Source organism: Lytechinus variegatus, chromosome 9 (genome assembly GCF_018143015.1).
Source record: "Lytechinus variegatus isolate NC3 chromosome 9, Lvar_3.0, whole genome shotgun sequence".
Classification (NCBI taxonomy): domain Eukaryota; kingdom Metazoa; phylum Echinodermata; class Echinoidea; order Temnopleuroida; family Toxopneustidae; genus Lytechinus; species Lytechinus variegatus.
The window spans coordinates 35,237,819-35,263,996 of NC_054748.1; the positions used below are offsets into that span (position 1 = coordinate 35,237,819).

General features: G+C 36.8%; 2 protein-coding genes across 2 annotated transcripts; both read left to right on the forward strand.

Moving 5' to 3' along the window:
* The first annotated feature begins 388 nt into the window (after positions 1-388).
* On the forward strand, positions 389-5,888 carry LOC121422003 (muscarinic acetylcholine receptor M2-like). The gene is made up of 2 exons (XM_041616805.1): positions 389-1,267; positions 5,555-5,888. Exons 1-2 carry the CDS (start codon positions 389-391, stop codon positions 5,867-5,869), a joined length of 1,194 nt encoding a protein of 397 aa, XP_041472739.1. The 3' UTR covers positions 5,870-5,888.
* Positions 5,889-8,378: 2,490 nt separating this feature from the next.
* On the forward strand, positions 8,379-25,053 carry LOC121422090 (lipase maturation factor 2-like). The gene is made up of 14 exons (XM_041616903.1): positions 8,379-8,540; positions 9,909-10,162; positions 11,480-11,731; positions 13,064-13,216; positions 14,227-14,350; positions 15,512-15,640; positions 17,199-17,304; positions 18,564-18,663; positions 19,486-19,671; positions 20,827-20,881; positions 21,546-21,659; positions 22,645-22,735; positions 24,134-24,245; positions 24,587-25,053. Exons 1-14 carry the CDS (start codon positions 8,447-8,449, stop codon positions 24,737-24,739), a joined length of 1,923 nt encoding a protein of 640 aa, XP_041472837.1. The 5' UTR covers positions 8,379-8,446; the 3' UTR covers positions 24,740-25,053.
* The last annotated feature ends 1,125 nt before the right edge of the window (positions 25,054-26,178 follow it).

The following is a 26,178-nucleotide window of genomic DNA, read 5'->3' on the forward strand; positions in this document are numbered from 1 at the left end:
TAATTATCTTGTAAAAAGGGAACATAAAGGATGCGCGATAAATTGTTCTTAATTCAAGAAGGACAATGTGGTACAAAATGGTTAAGGCGACCTTTTGGCTCTCTCTGAATCTTAAAAAAAATACAAAAATAATGCGCGGGTGTGTAATGCTTCTTAATAGTCAGTGGGCAGACGTATTCCTTTCAACGATATCTATTAAATATGACGCTGGACGCATTATTCTTTTTATTCTGTGCTAAAAGCAAAACCCGATAAGACGGCGAGATCGTTAGTCTGATTCTGAGTACTGCTTTCAAATGGTGGTAATATATCTCTCGGCATAAGTTATTTAATTTTAAAGAAAATTCTAATCATCTCTCACTATTTCACAATTCTTTATAAGTTTAAGATGGCAAACTTTTCAGAAAGCCCAAATACGTATACCCCTTTCTTTGATAATGTTAGCGATGACGTTTACGCGACCACGACCGACCTCGTTGATGTCGGTGACGGCGGGACGACGCGTTACAAGTCGATTAACAATCTCCAGGGACTGATCCTCGGAACGAGCCTCGTCATCCTTATCATCTTCACCAATCTCCTCAGCCTCGGGGCCTTCGCCGTCGAGAAGCGACTTCGCACCTACAACAACTACTTCATCATCAACCTCGCCATCGCCGACCTCATCGTCGGGATCATCCAAATCGTCGGCGTCATCCACACGTTCTTGGGTTACTTCCCGGGAGGCGGGGACTTCTGCAAGGTCTACCTCGGCCTGCGGAACGCGATGTTCTCCGTATCCGTGGTCGGCGTCGTCGTCATCTGCATCGATCGCCACAAAGCGACCTACGACCCGATCAACCACTACATGACTCGAAGCAAGCGCAAGGCTGTTATCCTCAACGTCCTCACCTGGGTGATTTCGTTCGGATTCTGGATGTCGTTCGCGACGGTCTGGGACTTCGTCGTCGATGCCAACTCCGGGAAGAGTTGCCTGGCGTCGTTCTCGAGGTACCCCGCTGCCAACATGTTCCAGACGTGTCTGACCTTCTTCCTACCGCTGGTCGTCATCTCCGTCCTCTATCTCCGCATCTACGTCAAGATCAAGGAGACCGTTGGGGGTAAGAGTGTCAATAAGCATTTCAAGGAGGTCGGTGGCGACGGGCTGTCGAAGTCGACGAGCCAGACGACGGTTTGCAGTGACCTGCCGTCGGGTGGGACGATGGAGATGAAGGGATCGAGTGCTGATGTGAAGGTCAATGAGGGGAATGGTGGCAAAGCTGGAAAGGTGAGGATGAGGACGATGGTGATAGTGGTAGTGGTGTTGGGCGTAGTGATTGCCGTGGTGGTGGTGATGATGATGATCTCAATGCTGCTGCTGCTGATGATGAGGATGGTGAGGGGTCAAAGTTATTACTGACGGCATGGTGTAGTGGTGGATATGACTATGGTGACTATGATGATGATGATGGTGATGATGATGATTAGGATGATGAGGATGGTGATGATGGTGATGATGATGATGACGAATTTGATGATGATGATGGTGATAAAAATGTTGAAGGAGGAAGTTATAATTATTATCAATATTATTGTAGCTACGGATGTGATGATGATGAGGAGGAGGAAGAAGAGGAGAAGAAGGAGGTAGATTAGGCTTATAATGATGTTGATTATGATGACGTTGATGATATGACGATGAAGGTGATAGCGTTGGTGGTGCCTTATGCCAATGGTTAAAACGTTCATCTCATTCGTAACTATATCATTCAGTACAAATTAACGAAATTATATACTTTCCAACTTAAGTCTTTCATTCCAGGGGTGGCGGAGCGAATTTGAAAGTGGGGGGGGGGGGGGGGGGAGCACATGGAAAAAGGGCACAAGTTCTTCGAAAATGGCACTATCTAAAACAGGGACGTATGCAGACATTTTTTCTCTGGGGGCAGCACCCGTAATTTTTTTTGAAAAATCATGCGCTTTTGTATTTTGTCAAGTTAAATTGATGGATTTTGTGCATACTTTTTATGAATTTTGTGAAAATCTGGCGTAAAATATTGTGAGTTTTCAAAATTCTGGGGGAGGGGGAAACTGCAACTGAAACTTAAGGCATGTAGGATTACTTTTACATTTTTTAAAAAAATCTTTATGTACTTGCAGAAGGAAGCAGAACGACGCTAAACGCTAGAAACTGGGCGCTCGTCCGGCATGAAAAGAGGAGTTTTTCAGGACAACTTTAACAGCTAGGCACCTATGAGAATTAGGCAAAGGGGCACTCGTTAACAGGTCCTTATCAGGTGAAAGGGACACAGAACACGTTCGTGGGGGCACTTTTCTTAGGTAAAAAAACGGGCACGGCACTGATTTGAGAAAGGGCACCTATAAGAAAGCAAAATGGCACTTGATAACGGCATTAATAGGACCGGTCTCAGGTGAAAGAGGCACAGGACATAATCGTAAGGGGCACTTTTCTTGGGTGAAAAGGGACACTGATTCGAGAAAGGCACTTATACAAGAAGGCAAGGGAACACTTGCTCATACATAAAACGGGTCCTTCTCAAGTGAAAGGGACACAGAACACGTTCGTGAAGGACTCTTTTTTTTGGGGGGGGGGGTAAAAGGGGCAATGATACGATAAAGGGCACCTCTAAGATGGCAAAAGGGCACTTGCTATAAAAGGCATAAAAAGAATCCTTTTCAGATGAAAGGGGCACAGAACACGTTCGTGAGGGGGAATATTTTGGTAAAATTTGGCACTGATACGAGACATGACACTTGCTCATACATAACACGGGGACTTTTGGGTGAAAAGGGCACAGAACACGTCCATTAGAGGGCATTTTCGGTATAAAAAAAGTTTTTTTTCTTCAGTTCTTCAAAAAGTGGGGGCACTGTGCCCCGCCCCCAGGATCGTCGCCCTGTTTCATTCGATTGGTTTTTCGTGAAATAGGAATTCGAAATTCCATTGTTAAATGGACTTCCCTGTTTTTAAACAAATTAAAAAAAAGGTTCATTTTTCATTTCATTTATTTATATTTTCAACAAAATATAAATCATATATAAATGCAATCATAACAAGTCAACATCATAAAGAAAATATACCAATGTCATAAAATCAACTTGAAAAAGACATGTTATGCGAAAGTTACATACAAAATAATCATGTGTAAAGGATTGTGATTTATAATTTGTGGAAATGGAGGATCCCACTAAGAAGCAAAGCTTGTATATTGTGGGCTCCTCAAAATATGACAAGCGAGAAATAAATTTTATATATAAAATATAAATATAAAGGTTTATTTGTTTATCAAAAAATAAATATAAAGGTTGTATAGAACTACTTCATCCGTCCATGTTGTTAGTACAATTAGAAGTAGCGATAATTAAAAAAACCCGGAAGCTGTGGATGGTGGGATTATTAAAAGATTCTTCACTTTTCTCCGCGTTTTCTTTAATCATTTCACTCCAATTCGAATCTGATTCGGGCAAAAAGTACGAGTCCAGTCATGATGATTATAATCATAAACTGAAATAAATGTAAAAAATGGATCTCCAGTATATTGACTGATTGGTTTTATTCGTCAAGAATAATCAGATACATTGACCTTGACAGTATAACCCATGAAAGCCGAAATGCTTGTATTTCCAATGTGGTCTTATTGATAGTATAAAACATTGTAACAACAAAATGTATATATAAACTTCGACAAGTACTGGAACATGGTAAAAAAAATAGACATATCCATCAATCATTAATTTGCAAAAACCTGAAGCAAACAATAATATGTATGAAACAAGATTATATTTTAACATACCGGGGGGGGGGGGACCGACCAAAAAAGTGGTGGGGGTGTGCCGCGGGCGAGACAAAAAACGAGGGCCTTGGAGCGGGCTTATCGTAAAAAGGAGGGTCCTCGGAAAGGGCTTCGGAACTACAAATGTTTGTGAAAACGGGGGTCCTTGGAACGGATCGCCGGCGTGTGAGTGTGTATGCATCCCGATGGAACGGGTATGCGTGTATGAAGCAGCTAGCCCAGAGGCGATGGTCGGACAGTGCTTTGCGGCCGCTTTTCACAAAAATTGCAGCTCATCGTCGCGGATCAATGCGACCGGAACAGCGTAACGAAAAATTTGCGAAGCTTTTGAGCGGATGTCTTTCTTCTTTTTTTCTCGATAAGAAGAAAATGATATGCTTTGGAGCGGCTTTCTTTGTTCTTTTTCTCAATAAAACAAAAATTATATGCCTTGAAACGGAAATTTGAGTGTAAAAATGGGGGTCCCCTCCGCGGCACATACCCACTATGTATTATATACTGAGTGCCCCCCCCCCGGGAACATACCCTACATTTGCAAATTTCATATCATCAGGAAAGGTAGAAGACATAAGAGATGAATTAATAATACGATTTAAAGGTTTGTTCAAATTTCTTGACACAACTTTTAATAATTTTGCAGGTATCATATCTAAGACCAGGACTTTTTGACATTTTTAATTTATTTGGTTAATGAAAACTATTTCAATTAATAAAAGTAGAAGAAACAATAGTAAGTGAATGGCATCATCGACTGTCTTATTCGCATGTCCCTTAATTGTGCGTATCACTGTTTTGTGAAAAATAAGCGGAACTTAAAAATGTCATAACTTACCTATTTTACATCGGATTTTGAGGAAGTTTTCAGCATTATGCTAGTTTGATTTTTCTCTAATTATTCAAATCAACATTTTTCTGGGATGGACTTGACCTTTAATAAAGGAATGCGAGATGAATTTTAATCATTTATTTTACATTGAAAATAGGTTTCTTTTGTGTTTTATATTTTTAGAAACCTGAATAGCCCTTATTAGACCAATGTATTGGCACATATAATAATATGTAAAAAAAAAACAACGATGAGACTTTCGAGAATTACTATATTACATCCCACGCACGCTATAGGCACTTAAGGTCATTGGAATATTTTCTAAGTAGGGCGTTTGAAATGAATTTTAATACACCAGTGTTTGAATAAACTGTCGTCAAGAATCCATTAATTGAATCTAAGGATTTTAAAACGTCTTGAATGTGCTTTTGTGCGTTGTCGTGAGTGAATCTTTGCATACCCTGAAAGGGTGAATTGAAGCAAATGCGTTAAGTGCTCATACGAGAAAGTCTTCACTTAAAACTTGCGAAAGAAGAAATAGCATGTGAGATTTCATACATTTCTTTTAACTGATCTCTAATGCAAAGAATAATTTCTCCCGATTTCTATAAGCTGATGCTTTAGACCTTTAACTGAAAGGGGTATTTTGATGTTTTGTGTGCCTTTTTTATATGGGCAAAACCTTGGGAATTATCAAGAAGTCTCACAATACTTCAATTTGTCCATATCTTTAAAGGTCATAAAGTTTGACAGAAAATAATGTAGAGTATGGTAATAAAAAAAAACTTGCCTATAACATATTGTATTTCCTATCAAGCACATGCATTGCATAATGCACCGAACATGCTCTTTTCCTTCTTCATGATCTTTGGACGCCCCCAACTATAGCAAAAAAAAAGAAATCTTGACTTTTTTTGTTTTAATGTATGAACAGGATGATGCCAATGGTAACCGGACTACGACGGCTAACCGGGAATCCGCCAACGAGATGCAGAAGGCGACCCGAACCTTATCCTACATCGTTTTCTCCTTCGCCATCGCTTGGTTTCCCAACTCCATCATCTACTTCCTCTACTCCATCGAGCCCGAGTTGATCGCCTACAAGAACCTGCCGAGGGATGCGAAACAGTTCTTCGTCTGGCTTCGGTTCGCAAATAGTTTTCTGAATCCGATCTGCTATTTGGTATCGCAGCCGCTCTTTCGGAAGACGGTCGTCAACATGCTTTGCCGTCCCCGCCGTTATTGCTAAAAAAAAAAACGCATTTCCTTTATTTAGGAGCCCCCGGTCTCCCGCCGGCTTCCCCATCTATGACAATGTAATTTTCGCTGTTGTATATATTGAGATTAAGAGTGAGTTAATGAGGTATCTATAAATAATGTGAAAAATCCCCATGCGTATAATTGGCATCCTGTCAAAACAAATACGCGTAAAATTCGATTTGTATATGAATTAATCAATTGTAAATATTCTTTTTAAAACGAGTCAAAGAAATGTATTTAAGTTTTAGATTGGTTCTTTTTTTGTATTCACATTTGCATTTATTGTAATTATCTTAGTACTTCACTATGGTGTTTTAAAAGTGATTTATTGAAAAGAAAAGATAAAATAAAAATCAAATATTTGAATTTTGAACATTTTTGCATCTACAGACGGTTATATGAATTTATCTATATATTTTATTGACTTGTGTTAAGTGTAATATCGAGCTTTGTATTAGAACATAAATTTATTCGAACGAGATGTTTCATCACAAATATTAAAAGTTTGATTTATCCTTTAATCATTTCAGCATAATTTTACACGAAAAAGACTCGTATAACAATGTTTTTCCTGTCGGAAAGAGAGTCAGAATGAATGAAATATAAATTGAATTAAAGAAAGAGATAAAAAGGAAAAGATGAATGATCATAATGAAAATGTGGAAGAAAGGAAGGAATAAAGAGTGGAATATTAAAGTAAGGAAATCGGAAGGAAGGAAGAAAGAAAGAAAGAAAGAAAAAAAAAAGAAAGTAAATAAGGAAGGGAGGAAGGAAGGAAGAAAGAAAGATCATAATGAAAATGTGGAAGAAAGGAAGGAATAAAGAGTGGAATATTAAAGTAAGGAAATCGGAAGGAAGAAAGAAAGAAAGAAAGAAAAGAAAAAAGAAAGTAAGGAAGGAAGGGAGGAAGGAAGGAAGGAAGGAAGGAAGAAAGAAAGAATGAAAGGAAGAAAGAAAGAAAGAAGAAAGAAAGATAGAAATGAAGGAATGAAGGAAGAAAGAAAGAAAGAAAGAAAGAAAGAAAAAGGAAGAAAGAAGAAAAATACCTTTCAAAGAAGTTTTATTTCTTGTAATACAGGTATAAGTTATAACTTAATTTTTGACCTTTAATATTGATAAACAACAGCAACGTAAAAAAGAAAATGTTTACATCAAGTTTAACCAACATATTATAGTGAGAATGATGATCGCAATAAATTTCGGTATTGTTTCGAATATTCTTTCGAAAGGAAAGAAACGTTTAGAAATTGGTGATCTTTAGTGTCATATATCATATCGGTCAAGGTTTTTTTTATGCTAAACGTTGACTACCAGCAATTCTACTAATATAATTTGCACTTGCAAGTACGTTCCAACGGACTTGTTATTAGAACGCAAATTAATTTTGAACGGTATTTTATGGAACACAAATGAACTAGGAAAAGTGAGAGAAGCAGTCAAGCAATAAAACTGTAATAAAATGAAAATGAATTCGTTGAAATTTGTTTCTGCCTATTTCATTTAGCTTCTGATAGCTGTGTCGAAAGTCTTCAGTTTCAACTGTCGATGAAAATATTACTTTACTCTTGAGACAACTATATAAAATGTATTCGAACAGTGGCGTACAGGATTTTCCACAGGGGAGGGGGGGGGGGTGCAATTCATCCGCCCAAAAAATTGACAAGCAAAAAAAAAGGAAAAAAAGGTCTTCAACCACAAATAAAGCATTTCGTACCAGAAAAAAATTGACATGCAAGAAAAAAAAAGTCTTCAAGTTCAAAGGAGCGGGTCATTAATTTTGTGGCTCGCCAGGGATCAGTTGTGACTCGTCGGGGGGGGGGGGGGGGGCAGGGATACGTCCTTGCATGGGTTGTGACTCGTCCCCCGTTGGTACGCTAATGTATTCAAAGTAATTAGTCATGTCGAGGGAGCATGAATGACCCAATCACTTATCTCAGTTTTTCCGTTCTGTACCCCCCTCTCTTTCTCCCATTGAGCCCCACATTTCCCTTTCTTATAGTGGCCCTCGATCTCGCTTCATATAATCTCAGTGTAAAAAAAAAAAAAATACCCTGGGCGCAGATGAGGTTTAAGCATAATAGTGATGAATTGAGCACGGTCTATTCCTTTTTTTTATTTTGTTAGAAACTTTTAAAGAAAATTAATGTTTGTTTCGTAGGCCAACGTATAAGTTCGCTAATTATAATGATAACCCCGCACTATAATTAATACCCCTCTCTTCGGGACCCTGGGAACGATTTTTTTTTACGGGGGGGGGGGGGGGTAGGTCAATTTGAAAAGAAGAAGAAGAAGGAAATAAAGGTGTCAATACAAAATTGAGACAAAATTGGCCCCCAGAAATTTGAAAACAAACAAAATAGGGCCATGGCATGCCTCCCTTCTCTTCCCGTCTGGGGAATTCCCCCTGCTGACTTCTACGGGATTCCCCTTTGACCGAGGCCGAGAACTGGCCGGAAGACCGGCCGACCGGCTCGGCCGTAGTGCAGTAATGCACGGTACACGTGTACGTTCTCGAAGAAGACAAGGGATCAATCCGAGAGTAGTTGCCCGGAAAACGCGTCTAGTCATGGCCAAAATCGTTGCTACGAAGGACTTTTTCTTGTGGAGCATGTCTGCAATATATTTATTTGCATTTGCTTCTCTTTACATTCAAATTCCAGGTAAGAATTTAGCCATTATTAGCTGATTTTTATCATGGAATTAAATACCGCGACCTCTAGCTCTGCTATACGTTTGACAAAATAGCTGGTCGGCTAGGCCCGGGCGATTTGACCATCAATTACCGCTCCGTGCCAGGGCTGCTATTACTCATTCTATGAACAAGGTTATGATTGAATTCTGCGAGCCAGCTAACGATTTGATCTTTTGCAGTCATACGAGACAAGAATAAAACAAATTAAACTTACTGGTTCTTTTTTGGAAATATTGCATTCATTGTACAACCAAACAATTTTATTTTGCCTAATAATAATAATAATATGAACATTTGTAATGCGCCGGTATCCATCATAAAAAGATGCTCATGGCGCAATAAAGAAAAGAAAAAAAGAAAAGGAAAAAGAAAAAAGAAAGGAAGGAAGAAAGAAAGAAAAACCTACTAAAAAGAGAGGTAGAAAAACAATTACCTAAAAGCTTGCGTGAATAACCAGGTTTTAAGAGAGCTTTTGAAAGTGGTGAGACAAGAAATATTGCGGATTTCTATTGGCAGTTTATTCCATAGGAAAGGCCCAGCATGTTGAAATGATCGATCCCCCATGAATTATGAGATTGTGGTACAGCGAGTAAGAATGAACTAGAAGACCTAAGGTTGCGAGAGGGATTGTATGGAGTAATCAAGGAAGAGTTGTATTGAGGTGCAGTTCTGTGAATGGAACACTAGTAGTAATCTAGAACTAGATAACGTCTAGGCCTAGTCACCAATATCTAGGACTGGGGCCGATAGCACAAAAGGGTCTTTGCAAGGACCGTCTTTCATGTTGCCCATTATTTATGATGCGCCATGTGAAACGCATTTCAAATAAATTATCTGCCAACATATTTTATTCGTACATTAAAATAAACAAAATATTTGTTTATAAAATAATGTGATATGTCATGTTTTGAAATTGTATACACTGTGTATAAAATTTGATTTAGAGCAAGCTAACAAATTTTATTTTTTATCATAAATTTCAGAAACATCCCGCTTATAGCGCATCATAAAAGATGGGCGACACGAAAGACGGTCCTGGAATGGAAAGACCCTTTCGTGCAATCGGCCCCTGGTCTATATGTCGCCATTTGAAGCAAAGGTATCCTGCCCATTGAAAGCCAACTGGCCAGCATCCCATTTCTTGTTTCCAGGAGAAGTTTTCAAAAGAATTAGGCTACCTTTTCCCAATCCTTCCTTTTTTTGTAACCGATTATGGGCCAAAACCCAACTCCATAAAAATTCCTGACACCCTAATTACTTGCTTCCAGAAGTTTTCAAAAAAAGAATGAAGGCTACGTTTTCCTCAATCCTACTCTTTTGTTGTCATTGGTTCTAGGTCTCTATGGCGCCAACGGCATCCTACCTGCCGAATCCCAACTCAAAAGGAACGGCCGACACCCCGTGGCCTGCTTCCAGGAGAAGCCTACCCTTCTTTGGTTTGCTCCTGATCTTGGTCTCTCCACGGAACATGCAATGGAACTCCTCTGCATCCTAGGATGTCTCCTCTCGATTGTTTGCCTTGTCTCGAGGAGGATGCGGGACAGCATCTCTTACGGGTGTCTCTGGTTCCTCTATCTCTCTGTGTATCAGGTACGTTTTATGCTCACTTTCTTATACGAGTGAATGAGTTTGGAAGGGTTTTTGTGGGGGAGAGATTTCTTTTCTTTAATATTTTTAATATCTTCAACAATAGATTCATTTGACAAAATCAAAATGGCCCTTTAAAGCTACTTCACATTGTTCCTCAACTTAACAATGTAAAGTCACCAAAACTTCCTTTTCTTTCCTTTTTCTCAATTGCACAGAGACATATTTATTATGTATTATGCACTAAATAAAAACTGACTATTATAATTATTTTAATTATTACCTTGTTTCAAGTTATAAAATGATTCATGTACAGTACATGTATACATTTACATCAGTAGATTCTCCTTATAAAGTCAACCTTGCACAAGTCCAGTAATTGCTCAAGTTGATGCAATTTTTTTTCCTGATAGTAATATGCAAACGTTATTTACATCTCCAATTTTGTCTGTGTCAGACCGATTTCTGAGGTCCCAGAAGACTCATTTGTACTCAACACTTTGAGCCACCAGATGGGCGATTCCATATGTGTTTCTTCGTTTAAATGCAAGCTCAAAAAGATCATTATTAGTAACTATTCCTAATTTGAATTCAAGCTCACTTCATTTATACATGTATCACTTTTGTTAATTAATGAACCAAGATAATGGATGTTTCGGGTGTGCTTTTGTGTGTTATGATGACGATGTTCCTCGGTGGGTGTGTGTGTCTGTGTGTGAATGAACATATTTCGCCCCCCCCCTCTTCATCTGATGTGTACATAATTTATATTGATTATTGTATTCTTTGGAGGCTTCTTATTTCAAACTTTTTGTTGTCCTCCTTTTCTTGCAATGATATTTCTTTATAAAATACGAATGTACAGTTTGATGATGTTTTTATTATTATCAAGAATAAATTGAATTTGAATTGAATATGTGTCGTACGGGACATTTCAACAAAAATCTCTTAGCTGAATGCTTGAGTGATCATTTTTTTTTGTCAGTGATAAAGTTATAGAGGGTAGTGAAAAACCGATAACCAACAAAAAATGTTTGATTATCGGTGAATTACAGGTAAAAATGTTATGTGTCGTACAGGACTCAGAAATTTCTTGTAGGACACGTAACATTTTCATCTCTAATTCACCCATGGACATCGTATATATGTCGGTTGTCATTTTTTTTATATAAATACCCCATAGTACTTTATTATTACCATAAAACAAATTGGAGTTTCTTATTTTTTTTAGACAGCAGGATGAAAAATGTGAAAATGGCTGATTTTTCTAGTATGGAATCGCCCTGAGGCAATTACGGCTTTGCTCTTCTCTCTTCTTAGGTTGGTCAGACATTCCTCTGGTTCCAATGGGACATCCTTCTCCTTGAGACCGGATTCCTCACCATCCTAGTCGCCCCTCTCCACCTCTACAAGGGGCGAGACCCTACCCCCCACCACCATGATGCCATCACCCTCTGGTTGGTCCGGTGGCTTCTCTTCCGCCTTATGTTTGCCTCGGGCGTGGTCAAACTGACCAGCCGCTGCCCGACCTGGTGGGGACTGACAGCCCTGAACTACCACTATGAATCTCAGGTAGGCCCTAGCTTTCGAGAGCTAGGATCGTTTCACTTTGTGAGCAGCTGATTTTAAAAATTCTCAAACTAAGATGAAACATGTGAGTGATTGCCCATATTTGTCCTAAAAAAACCTGAAACTTACCAAAATATAGGATGAAAAACTCAAAGTTAGGTACAACTAGCAATTTATTAGCCTGATTTTGAGAACCGTCTAGTAGATGGGTTCAGCTTATAACCAGTTTTCTCCAATTCAAAAAGTCTGTTGGCTATGTTGACTGCCTTCTGCTGTGTGTATCTACGTATGCTATTATTAGCTGCATTGTACATTCAGTGTATCCTTGTACACACTTGTACACACAGAATTTACCTTGGTTTGTATCTCCAAGGTGTTGAAATTGTTTCTGTAGATATGATACTCTGAAACTTTTGGGATGGTATTTCTGTACTAAAAGCCTGATGTTTAGTCTATTTTCAAGAACCAAAATAATTAATTGCAATTCAGACCTCAACAAAACTTTGCACGATGGTAGAAAGGTACATAATTTAAATGGAGTTGTACTGAATTTCACTAAATCTGCATATTTTACTTTGTATAATGATAATAATAAAAATAATGATGTATTTACCCAGGGTAGCCACTTCAATTCCTAAAACTGTTCTTCCAGTGGGCCCTGCTATTATTATTATTACCCCGCTAAGCTAGGCTACCGATTCAGGTGCACTTTGCTTTTTGAGAAATTACTTCCTGGTTCGTGTGTAGCACACTGTGGATGAATTTTCCTTGCTGAAGGAAATTATGCCATGGCTGGGATTAGAACCCACGACCCTCTGTTCAAAGTCAGAAGACTTATCCACTGGGTCACGACGCTCCACTGAATCCTCATGTATGAAGTAATTATGCTAAGTTTTGTATGTGGAGCCTAATCAATAGGTGTTGTACATGTATAGCTGTGCACTGAATCTACACATTTTATTTTGTATGAATTAATGTTGATTTATATGTGTAAAAACTGGGCAAATTATTAGGATCAAAGTACTTTCAAATTATTAGGATCATTTTAGTAATTTCAATACAAGCTTTGATTTTCAATAAGTCCTTTATTTTCATTTCTATACGTTAATTATAACTTGTACTTTTCAATTATTTAATTATCAATATGTGTTTTCCAAACTACAACTAAATTTTTCAGCAATCACATTTGTATAATATTTGTAACTGAAATATCTATTATGATGTTTATTCTGCTTTGTATATTATACATGTAGACGTTTGTTATGTTAGTTTTAAAATGAAAATAAAATAAACTGAAATAAACTGAAAAACTTTTTTTTTTCTTGCCTGCAATAGTGTATTGCTACCCCTTTGGCTTGGTACGCCCATCAGCTCCCGGAATGGCTCCAGAAGCTGAGCGTCGTAGCGACCTACTTCATTGAGATAGCTCTCCCATTCCTATTCTTCGCGCCCTTCAGGAGACTCAAATTATTTGCCTTTTATGGACAGGTAAGGAACATGAATTTTCTTTGTAATTGATTCTCAGCCTATATTAGCGCTAAGATTTATTTTTCTGGAACTTGATCTAGCGTTTCATCAACATTAACAAGTTGTCATGGCATATCCAGGGGCGGATCCAGGATTTTCCAAAGGGGAATTGGGGGGGGGGGAATTTTGTACAGGAAAACTTCAACAACCCCCTCCAAAAAAAAAGAAAAAAAAGGTCTTCACTACCAAATCAAAGTCATTTGTTCCAAGAAAAAAATGGCAACCCCCCTAAAAATGGTCCTCACTACCAAATCAAGGTTATTTGTTCCAGGAAAAATTTCTAAGGAGGAGATTGGGCACAGACTGGATGTGCCCCCCCCCCTGACGGATCTGCCACTGGTCATATCTGACAGCTTTCCTTGACTTCAATTGGATCAGAGGCACATGTACCTGACTGTTTTTATGCTTTCAGTCGGAATAAAAATAATCAGACAAGTTTTTTCATGAAGCGCTCCTCATGCTTTTTGTGAGATCATGGCATTAAGTCCTGTTTTGATACCTTTGATGTTAAAATACCCATACCTATGGCATTTTAAGAAGGAGTCCAAAGGTACATTTACATTACATGTACCTTGAATGGGTATTTTGTACTTTCTGAAATCATAAAATACAATTAAAAGAATTATTCAAATTTATGTCTGAGCGGGGCTTACAACTAATAGCTAGGTATAATGATAAGCCCCTCATTTCCATTTCCATTTGTAATAGTAATTTGTATTCTGTAATTTATTTAATAATCTAAATAGTTACAGCACTATAATTATGCACTGACCATCACTCCACATTATTAGTTCTAATTGAAGTAATTATGATATTTATTCTGTTTTGGAATTTTCATTGATATCTTAACTATGATAATCAAAAGTAATGAATTTAATTGAATATTCTAGTTAATGTTGACACTGGATGATGTTATTTGTGCACTATTAAATAAAATGATATTATTTTCTTTGTACTCCCTGTCTGCCTAGATGCTGCTACAAGAGCTGATTATCCTCACAGGAAATTATAACTTCTTTAATCTTCTGACGATGGCCCTCTGTATCTCACTTCTAGACGACAGATACCTGGGCAAAGACAAAAATGTGTATCATGGTATGTGCTTTTAATGAGGATGATGATGAACATGATGGTGGTGGTGATGATTATGATGATGATGATGGTGATGAGGAGGATGATGATGATAATGATGATGATGTTGATGATGAGGATGATTTTGATGAAAGCGATAGTGATGATAATGATGGTGATGATGATGATGAACTTTATGATGATAATAGTAAAAGTGGGCTTTTAAAGGACAAGTCCACCCCAACAAAAATTTTATTTGAATAAAAAGAGGAAAATTCAACGAGCATAACACTGAAAATTTCATCAACATCAGATGTAAAATAAGAAAGTTATGACATTTTAAAGTTTCGCTTCATTTCACAAAACAGTTATAAGAACGCACCATTTACATCCAAAATGAGAGAGTCGATGATGTCACTTACTCACTATTTCTTTTGTTTTTTATTGTTTAAAATATGAAATATTTTGATTTTCTCGTCATTGTTATGTGAAATGAAGTTTCAGTCCTCCCTGAACACGTGGAATTCCATTATTTTAACATTATGTGCTTCAGGCAAGGAGATCGTAATCATCAAATTCGCAAAAATTGAAATATTGTATAATTCAAACAATAAAAAACAAAAGAAATAGTGAGTGAGTGAGTGACATCATCGACTCTCTCATTTTAGATGTAACTGGCTCGTTCATGTAACTACTTTGTTAAAAATAAGCGAAACTTTGAAATGTCATAACTTTTTTATTTTACATCCGATTTTGATGAAATCTTCAGCATTGTGCTTGTCTGATTTTTCTCTATTGATTGAAATCGACATTTTTCTGAGGTGGACTTGACCTTTAAAGCACTCTGGTAAGAGTTGACACTTTTGAGTACGTTTACTGTTTATTTCCTGGCAATAAAACGGTCGACATCAATACCTTAAAATATATCTACTCCAACGATTGCACTTATTATGGCATGTGTACATTTATATAAAGTCAAATTCCTGAATTTGTTTTGATTGATGCAGCCAAGTTTTACTTATGTCTTGAAGTTTGAAATAATTTTCAATTACTATTTATGTGAAGTTATGACAATATCAGCTTATCACAAATAATAAAATCATTGCAACAAATAGAATATTCTTTAACTTATTAGACGTTATTTTGTCATTTGGCTGTGTTTTCTTCATTTTTTTTATCATATAGGCACATCCTTCTCTCGATTTCTACGGAGTGCTATCTGTGTGTCTGTCTACGCAGGCCTCTTCTATGGTGTTATCCACTATTTTGAGCTGAAGATAGATGTTGATTCTTTGAGTGTTTCATCAAATATAGGTGAGTTGGAATTATAGTGAGTTTATTATTTAAATTTTATTTATTTTTTTATGCAAAAGAGGGTAAGACCCTCAAAAGCAGTTGATATATGACAAATAAAAATGAATAAAAAATTAATACTTTTTTGTTTTGACAAATTTTTGCAATGAAAGTTTGAGAAAAATGGTATGAATGCTAAGAAATTTTGTGAGCATTTGAATATTGGGATCACTAATGCCATGTAGATCCTCCAGTCGGCAATGTGGCCAAGAGCTTTGAATGTGAATTCACACATGTCTAACTTCTTCATTACTCTGGTTCACATTTTCACTTGAATTTTCTGTCCTTACCTACTGTATTGCAAGATCAGGTGTTATTTTCTAATGAGGAGACATGTATACAAAAATACAATCAACCATGGATGAACTATCCTTTCATTAGAATGAGTAAAAAGAGTAATTAGAAATAAGAATGAGTAAAAAGGGTACGGGGTTATACATGTACATATATTTCAGTGTCCAAAGTGGAGAATTGTCCATATGTATCACCAAAAATACTTGTATAGTATGTATTCACATTGCCAATGTGAGGATCTCTATAGCATTTAGTGATCTCAACATTCAAATGCTCATAATGGTTTTTATTGTTCGCCCAATTGTCCACAAATTTCAATAATCTTATTCTTTGATTTTCCTGCTTTCACACAAGCTAATTCATACCATTTTACTTCTTTAAAATGTGAGTGACATGACAAGTACGCCCTAATTTCTCACTGAGACATTGACTCAACATGAGAGCGCTTTCAATCAGTTTTATGTCAAATATCATGTATTTTCACTAATCATAACATTTAACAGATCATCTGTGGCATCAACTTGTATCAAGTAAAACATTGTGAAACCTTTTCAGTTTTCTGTCAGAATTCCATCATTATTTCGTTGTAAAATTGTGATATTGTTAAAGTTGTATACATGTTTGTGGGTAATCAATCATTTTCTCAAATTCTTACATTTTATACAACTCGCAAGAATGTTCTGAAATCTGATTGGTCCAAATCTGATCACATGATATTCAGCAAATTGCACCATTGCATCTAAAATGCACTAACCTGCACTCTGATGTCAGAGTGCAGGATAGTGCGAGTTCTGGAATTATCTAGAATTTAGATCAAATATAGCATTCAGGGCAACTCATTATTTGGGTGAGGGGGGAGGGAATTGTATAAAACAAACCATACACGCATTCTTGTGCATAGAGGACCTAAATAATGAACTCTGTGCTCGACTCGCCAAATGGATATACCGCTCTTGGTCCTGCGGACCTCGGAGAGGTATATCCATTGGCGCTCTTGCACATTGTTCAATATTTTGCCCTGCATGCATGCGCTTATGTGCATAATTTGTATACTATCCTCTTTCTGTCATTTATATCCCTATCTTTCTCTTCCATCTATCTCCATTCTCTCTTTCCCCTTCTCCATCTCTCCCTCATCATTTTTGGTCTTATATGTATGTCTCGTATCTCCAATTCCATGTATTAATTATCCACCTTTCTTCTTCTCTCTCTCTCTCTCTCTCAGCCTTCAGTGAGTATGATTTCTTCACTGCACTCACAAATGTCATGCCTTATACTGTGTGGATGGGTATCATTTCTCTGGGAGCTGTGATAATAACAGCATTGTGGAGGTAAGACTAAGAAAGGGTCAATATTAATACCAGTCAAATAGATCATGCTTTATAAATGTGGATGGGTATCATTTCTCTGGGAGTTGTGCACTTACATAACAGTGGAGGTACGTCTAAGAAATTATCAATATTGATACCAGTCCAGGAGATCATGCTTTATTGGTATCATTTCTCTAGTATTATTAAACAGGATCATGGATGTATAAGTCTAAGAAAGGGTGAATAAATGATACCAGTCAACTAGATCATACTTTATTTATTGTGTGGATGGATTTACTCTGAGTGTGTGAAGTGAAGAGCTATAATTCTATTTCCTAAATCATGCAGGATCTTTTAAAAATATGGATTTAAATATTTGATTTATTATGAAAAATAAGAAAAAAAAGGAAACAAAAATAGAAGCCAAAAGGTAATGTAAGGTTGAGAAAATTATATTTGGAGGTAGAAAATAAAGTTCAAGTCGGCAAACTCATTTATCAAACTGAAGAGGGAAATAAGTGAAACAGACGCCACAGGAGATAGAACTTAACTCGATGAAGTCTGGTAGTGCACTGTTTAATATCTGGGCTGCTTTGCCTCAGCTAAAATCAAATCATTCTATAATTTACATAAATATTTAAATTAGAAATAACAACCAATCAAACTAAAGAAAATGGAAGGATCGAACTAAAATGTAAGAACCCAATTCATAAGATAAACCAATAAGGAATGAGATGAGATGACAAAGATGTCTGGTGATTATGTAATAATGGAAGTAGAAACTAAGGAGTCAGGTGAGGGATGGAATGAGTGGAACACCTGAAGAGAGAATAGAGAAGGAATGAAGATGACAAAAGAGAATCAGGGAAAGGCATTCAGAGTAGAATGGATGAATGACAACTGAATATCATTAAACTCAAATAACCTAAGTTCAGACTGCAAGGGCAGTGCTGAAAAGAAATGCAAATGAACATAAGTCTAGACAGAACAGAATAAAGACAATAAACAAAATAGCAAAATGACAAAATAACCATCCCACAGTAAGTTGTCCTCTCATGGGCAGGCTCACATGGCTAGAGAAAACAAAATAAAGAGCAAAAAGTACAAAGTTAATACACATAATCTTACAAATTAATATTCATCTATTGATTGACTATAATATCTCAAAAGTATTTTGCCAAATTTATTCAAATTTCATGTTAGAATGTTATGTTACATGACCAAGTTTGCTGAATTGTACAAATATTTATTTGTCGTATGTTTCTTGCATTATTCTGTAGATCCGTGACTCTTAGCTCTGGTATGTTTGGTAAATGTTGGTCAGTGTTCCTGTGTTGCGTCTTTGCCATCATTGCAGTATTCATGTTCACAATAAGCCTTGTAAGTAGACTACTCTAAAGATTCATTAATTGTATATTTTCGCAAATGAATGGTACATCTTAAAATCCAAACAATAACAACAACAACATTTTTATTCAATTTGATCACATGGCAAATGTGGCAATGAGGAAATAATGTCACCATGATACTGTTTCACATTTATTGTCCCAACAAAGTTTTAGAGCTGTCATTTTTGCTCGGTTTTGATGGGTTGAGAAGCATTGGCTTGTTGTATTTTTTCATTGACTTACCCATTTGTAGATACCCCATTCTGTGATGGATCATCATGCCGATGACTCTTGACTACAATGGCATGTTGTATTTATTTTCACTGACTTACCCACTTTCAGATACCTCCATTCCTTGGTGGATCACGGAAGTATGAATCTGACTGCAGATTTATGTTACTTGGTAATTTTCACTGACCTACCCACCCTAATGTACCACATTCTGTAGGGGATCATTCTGCCCCTGACTTTGAATACATTGGCATACCGGGTATTCATTTTTATAGACTTACCCATTTCCAGGTACCACATTCTGTAGCAGATTGACAGGCATGTGACTTTCTACATGTTGTTAATTCATATTAATTTTCCATAGCCTACCCAATCCTGTGTACCCCATTCTGAAGAGGATCATAGTGTATTTATTTTAATTGACACCCATTTCCAGGTACCACATTCTGTAACAGATTGAAAGGCATGTGTCTTGACCGCATATTAATTTATATATTAATTTTCACCGGCCTACCCAATCTCGTGTACCCCATTTTGAAGAGGATCATAGTGTATTTATTTTCATTGACTTACCCACTTCCAGGTACCTCATTCTGTAGTGGATCGACAGGCCTATGACAGTCTTTCTCCAACCGTCCACAAATGGAAGTCCAATTTAGACCACCTCCAGGTTGTGAACTCTTATGGTCTCTTCCGAAGAATGACCGGGGTCGGAGGTCGACCCGAGGTCATCGTAGAGGGCAGCAATAATATTGAGAGAGGCTGGAAGGTGAGAGTTCTTACAATGCTTTGATTGACTTAAAATTGATTATTTTTGTGTAAAAGTTTTGTTCCAACGACTATGTTGAAATATGCATCCCATGTTGTTCTTATGATATTTGACAAGCCACCCCCAAATCAAGAATTCAATTTAAATAAACATTTATTTTCCTCCATTTTACAAAGTTACTTCATTATTGTTCACAAGAATACATGACTGCATGAAGAGACTGTATGTCAAAACTATTCTATAAAGAATATAAATATAAACAACTTATGTGTAAAGAGGAAGGCGTATGTCCCTAGAAGCATATGCTTGTGGCGGGATACGTGGTGGAATACGTCGCCCAAAATGAATTTTGAGATTTTCATTGAGTTTGGAAAAGCACGTCCTGAGCTTCAAAATTATAGAATAACTTGTCAAAATGGATCAACATTAACCCACGCAAGTACTTGATTGCATGCTCAATAAACTAAGTGAGAGCTTAAGAAACAAGGAGAAAACAATGTTTGGAGATCAGGGTCTTTTGAGTATGAGATGTGCTCACTGTGCAATCTCAGTAGGAACTTCCAAGCAGTCAGCGAAAAACCTGTCTAAAAACTCCTCTGAATTTGTTTCATCTTTTAAGTGATACTGTATTTGAATCATTACGGATATAGGCAATTTGTGTTTGAGAAGTCAAGAAAATTATTGATATGTTGTAATTCATGTTATATCATTTGGCTCTTTGAAAAAAACAACTTATTCCTATGTACAAGGGCGGATCCAGGATTTTCCCAAAGATGAGGGGGTGGGGCACATTTTCCCAAGGAAAATTTGACAAGCCCCCCCCCCCAAAAAAAAGCTATCACTAAAAACTGGAGGTAATTTTGTCCTGCGTTGAATTTGACAAGCAAAGGAGAAGAAAAAAAATAATGGTATATTCCAAATAAAATTTGTTGGTGTGGCAAATTTACATTAAAAATGTTGATTATGACTCTCAAAGGGGGGGGGGGGACGCTGGCCGGAAATTCCCCTCCTCTCCCTGGATCCGCCAAATGCTCAAGAAAGAGGGGAAAAAATTTAAAATTGTCTTGCCTTGTATAGTCATCATTATACCTCATCCAACAGTCCAAATATCATTACCCAATTTCCTATATTTTTCTTTTCTCTTTTTCACTTTAGGCCTATGAGTTTCTTTACAAGCCTGGCAATGTGTCTGAAGCTCCAGTTTGGGTCGGTAAGTTTAGTTAAATTCAATGAAGTTTCTCATCTGTCATTTTCAATTAGTTCTCAGATGTTGAAAATCAAGGATTTCAGTAGATTATAACAGTTACAAGTGATAATTAATGGCTAGATATATCATGAAACATAATTTATGCCCATGAGATAGTGATTTCAGTTTCATGCTGCCATGGAGGAAGGGTGGATATGCTATCACTTTTATCTGTGCTTGATAAGAAAATTTTCATCGACACCCCCCCCCCATTCTGACAGAAGTCAAGATACATATAGTTTATGGTGATTTTTCATATCACTGGTAGGTGGGGAGGGGTCATGACATTTCTTTCTTAATCTTTCGTAATAGCTCTTCACGAGCCAGGATTATGACTTGCAGATGTGGTTTGCAACATTAAAATCCTATCAACGATTCCCAAATCTGGCACAATGATAGTTCATACCACTGGCGGAGAAGCAAAATTGAAATTTGTAATAGTAAAAATGTCATTAAAGCAAAGTGGGCCCCCTTTTGAAAGTGAGGACTTTTTTTTGCTTGTCATTTTTGTTTTAATGTTACATTTTTCCTTCATTAAATGTACCCCTCCTCATAGAAAATCCTGGATCCATCCCTGGTTCATACCAAAGGTCAAAGTCATATTTTCTTTCTCAATCTCATTTCTCAGCTCCTCACCAGCCTAGATTAGACTGGCAGATGTGGTTTGCAGCGTTGGGTTCATATCGTCACAACCCATGGTTCCTCAATATGGTCTATAGATTACTTACAGATCAACCAGAAGGTATGTTTTACCTCATTTTCTTTCCCTTTATTATATTCTCCTTCTTTTTGTCATCATGTATTTGCTCTTCTTAAAGGGATGGTCCAGGCTGGAGATATTTCCATCTCAATAAATAGAGTAAAATTCACAGAGCAGTGCAAAATGCTGAACATTCAATCAAAATCGGATAAAAAATAACAAAGTTATTGAATTTTAAAGATTTGCATTATTCCGGTGAAACAGTTCTAGGCATGTCGTCATGAATATTCATTAGGTGGGCTTATGATGTCAAATCCCCACTTGTTCTTTTGTATTTTATTATATGAAATTAAAATTAAGATTTTTCTACCAAGAACTAAAACAATTGAATTAACAACGTGATAAAGTGCATTAGTTATTTATTGCCGCTACTTATTTCATCATAATTGAGGCACATCATTTTACATGTATGTAAAAATAAAACATTTATGATTTCATGTAATAACATAAGAAAAAAGAAAGTGGGAATGTGACATCATCAGCCCATCTAATGAATATTCATGACGACATGCCTTGAACTGTTTTACCGGAATCATGCAAATGTTTAAAATTCAATTACTCTGTTATTTGTTATCCAATTTTGATGAAATTTTTGGTATTTTGCTCTGTGAATTTTACTCTATTTATTTAGCTATAAATATTTTCAGCCCGCATCATCCCTCTACCTTTCTTTCCCGTCAGACCTTTTACTTCTTGTTGCTCACAATAGTTATCCTATTTTTCATTGCAATGTTACTTTATTTTCTTTGTATCTTAAAAACTTGATCAAAGACGATCTGTTTCCCAACAGACTAAACTGATAATTAAATCGCATTTATTTGATTAATAACAATCATTTAAGGAGTTTCCGTATAGCGCAATAGGGTATTTATATCCTTTTTTTAAATTGTTTGCTGTACTGTACTGTTTATGTATTTTCCATCATTATTTTCAACATTATTTGTGGTTTTCCCTTTATTTTGTATAGTACTTGCACTGATCAAAGATAGTCCGTTTCCTGATAGACCTCCCAAGTACATCAGAGCAACGTTATTCAACTATCACTTTACTCAATATGGGTAAGTAAGATATATTACATATTTAGTTCAAGTATCAAGTATTTTTTTTAATTCTCTATAAAGAAATCTGGCCCCATCTTTACGATTGGTCCAATTAATCTCAACTGTATGGAAAATCCATCCAAACTATAATTTTTTCTACAGGAAATCGGCTCGATCTCCTTAATGAACAAAGAGAATCACACTGAATCTTCAAGAGAACCATGTATGTATGAATATACATCATATAAAGAAAAAACAATTTGAACAAACATATGTTTTAGATGTTGATGCTGCTTGCTTTCCATAGTTGTGGTTGATCTGATCAATTGTAACTCTTTGTAAGACGGGGCCCAGATCTGGCAATGGTGAAGGCAATAGACATAGAATGTGTGCAGTTGAGTCAATGTAGAATCAATGCAGTTAACAGACCTGCTTTTCATCTTCTTGAATTTAAATAGAAACCATACTTTATCTCAAAATCTACTTTTGTTGTTTTGCTAACAAGAATTTCTCATTTTTTAATGATTTTTGTCTCACCTGCATAGCACAGTGAGACTATAGGCGCCGCTTTTCCGACGGCGGCGGCGGCGTCAACATAAAATCTTAACCTGAGGTTAAGTTTTTTAAATGACATCATAACTTAGAAAGTATGTGGACCTAGCTCATGAAACTTGGCCATAAGGTTAATCAAGTATTACTGAACATCCTATTAGAGTTTCATGTCACATGACCAAGGTCAAAGGTCATTTAGGGTCAATGAACTTAGACCATGTTGGAGGAATCAACATCCAAATCTTAACCTGAGGTTAAGTTTTTGAAATGTCATCATAACTTAGAAAATATATGGACCTAGTTCATGAAACTTGGACATAAGGTTAATCAAGTATCACTTAACATCCTGCATGAGTTTTATGTCACATGACCAAGGTCAAAGGTCATTTAGGGTCAATGAACTTTGGCCAAATTGGGGGTATCTGTTGAATTCCCATCATAACTTTGAAAGTTTATGGATCTGATTCATGAAACTTGGACATAATAGTAATCAAGCATCACTGAACATTTTGTGCAAGTTTCAGGTCTCATGATTAAGGTCAAAGGTCATTTAGGGTCAATGAACTTTGGCCAAATTGGGGTATCTGTTGAATTACCATCATATCTCTGTAAGTTTATTGGTCTAGTTCATAAAAAGTGGACATAAGAGTAACCATGTATCACTGAACATCTTGTGCGAGTTAGAGTAGTTTTCAAAGTCAGCACTGCTGCTATATTGAACCGTGTGATGCAGGTGAGACAGCCAGAGGCATTCCACTTGTTTCATTAAGAAATGCAACTGATTATATTAAGTATGAATATTTTTCATATACTCTACATTTTTTTGGTAATCGTAATATGTCGATATTGTTTTGTTCCATTCAGTACGGAGGAATCTGATTGGTGGAAACGCGATGAGGTCAATGAATATCTGCCACCAGTTAGCCTTAAAAACCAGCAGTTCATGGACATCATTCAGAAAAATGGCATCAAATTAGTAAGTATTCTTAGAAAAAGAAACAAAACTAACTTCATCCTCTCGAATCTCCCAGATTCTGCCAGGATGTGCTGGATTTAAAAATCTCTTTATTAACTGTCAAAGTTCTTTAAAAGTGTAAAATATATAGCTTATGCTAAAATTTTAACAAGATAAATTGATTTCATTCGTACTTCATTACACATCATGACAAAATGTATACTAACAGTTGGGCTTTTATCAAGTTCTTGACGTTCTGCAAGGATTTGTCAAATGTCTTTATGAAATATCTCCCACGTCTATGTAGCGAATCGGTTGACACCGTCATTTCATACTAAATTTTTTTTTTCTCTCTCTCCCAGAAAAAGACCACGAAGAGCAAAAGCAGCCATCAGCCCAACTTGTTAGAGCAGTTTGTGGTTTACCTGAGGAGCTTTATTGGCCATCTGTCTGGAACAGTATTAATCCTTTCCCTATTCTTGCCATGTTTATTCTACTCTTTGTATTATAGCTGACATCCCGAAGGTCAAGTGGCCCTTTAAAAGGTCAAATATGCATGTATGAGTAGTATATGTGAATCAGAAGGATATAATTTATGTTAACATAGTAGTGAAAATTTTGTTAAAATCAGTGAGGAAAATAGAAAAGTGAGGATTTTGATTTAAAAAGAAATGAGAGTGATATGCATAAACATGGACATCATGCATAGTAGTGAGCCAGTGATGTATTATAAATTTAAGTTTGTTCTCTTGATCACCATTTACCATTATAATCACTATCACCGTGATCATCATCATCATCACCACCATCATCATCACCACCATCACCATGATCACCACCACCATCATCATCACCATCATCACCATTATCACCACCACCACCACCATCACCACCACCACCATCATCACCACCATCATCACCACCATCACCATCATCATCACCACCATCATCATCATCACCACCATCATCATCATCACAACCATTACCATCTATCATCATCATCACCATCATCATCATCAACACCATCATCATCACCACCACCATCATCACCATCATCATCACCATCATCATCATCATCATCATCACCACCACCATCATCACCACCACCATCATCACCACCACCATCATCATCACCACCATCATCATCACCACCACCATCATCACCACCATCATCATCATCACCACCATCATCATCACCACCATCATCATCATCACCACCACCATCATCATCACAACCATTACCATCTATCATCATCATCAACATCATCATCAACACCACCATCATCATCATCATCACCATCATCACCACCACCACCATCATCATCACCACCATCATCATCACCACCATCATCATCATCATCACCATCATCATCACCACCATCATCATCATCACCATCATCATCACCACCATCATCATCACCATCATCATCATCATCATCACCACCATCATCATCACTATCATCTCACTGTCACCACCACTATCATCACCATTAACATTGTCATCATTATCACATTAATCAACATCATCGTTACCATCACCATTCAACACTACATGTAAGTGGGACCAGATTTACATTCATCATGTTGCACTAGGCACTTTGATCATTGTCCTATTCAATTGTCAAATTTTGTTTAATAAAATCCTGAACACTTCAGGTGTTTGAAACAAATGAGACTTTGTTGCCTCCTATTTAATGTTTAAGGGTATGATCATTGTAACTTATTGTGATACAGAGAGGGATTGTAATGATGGTAACATCAAAACGATCCCAAGCACAAGTTTGCAAAGATTATTACCCTAGTCATTGCCTGAACTCTCCATTCCCTGGGGAACATTCCAAAATTTAATTGCTAGCCATACTTCCACACAGGCTTTTGCATCCTACCAGGTATCATTTTTTTACACCTCCAAATTCTTCGGCTTTCCGCAAGGGACCTAGTGTGGTTTATATGA

Excerpts from the sequence above, each read along its gene's own strand:
- LOC121422090 (XM_041616903.1), top strand. The coding sequence starts at position 8,447 with ATGGCCAAAATCGTTGCTACGAAGGACTTTTTCTTGTGGAGCATGTCT. Across the intron at positions 14,351-15,511 it reads AGACAAAAATGTGTATCATG|GCACATCCTTCTCTCGATTT; the intron begins GTATGTGCTTTT and ends TTTATCATATAG. Across the intron at positions 19,672-20,826 it reads ATATTGAGAGAGGCTGGAAG|GCCTATGAGTTTCTTTACAA; the intron begins GTGAGAGTTCTT and ends TTTTCACTTTAG.
- LOC121422003 (XM_041616805.1), top strand. The coding sequence starts at position 389 with ATGGCAAACTTTTCAGAAAGCCCAAATACGTATACCCCTTTCTTTGAT. Across the intron at positions 1,268-5,554 it reads ATGGTGGCAAAGCTGGAAAG|GATGATGCCAATGGTAACCG; the intron begins GTGAGGATGAGG and ends ATGTATGAACAG.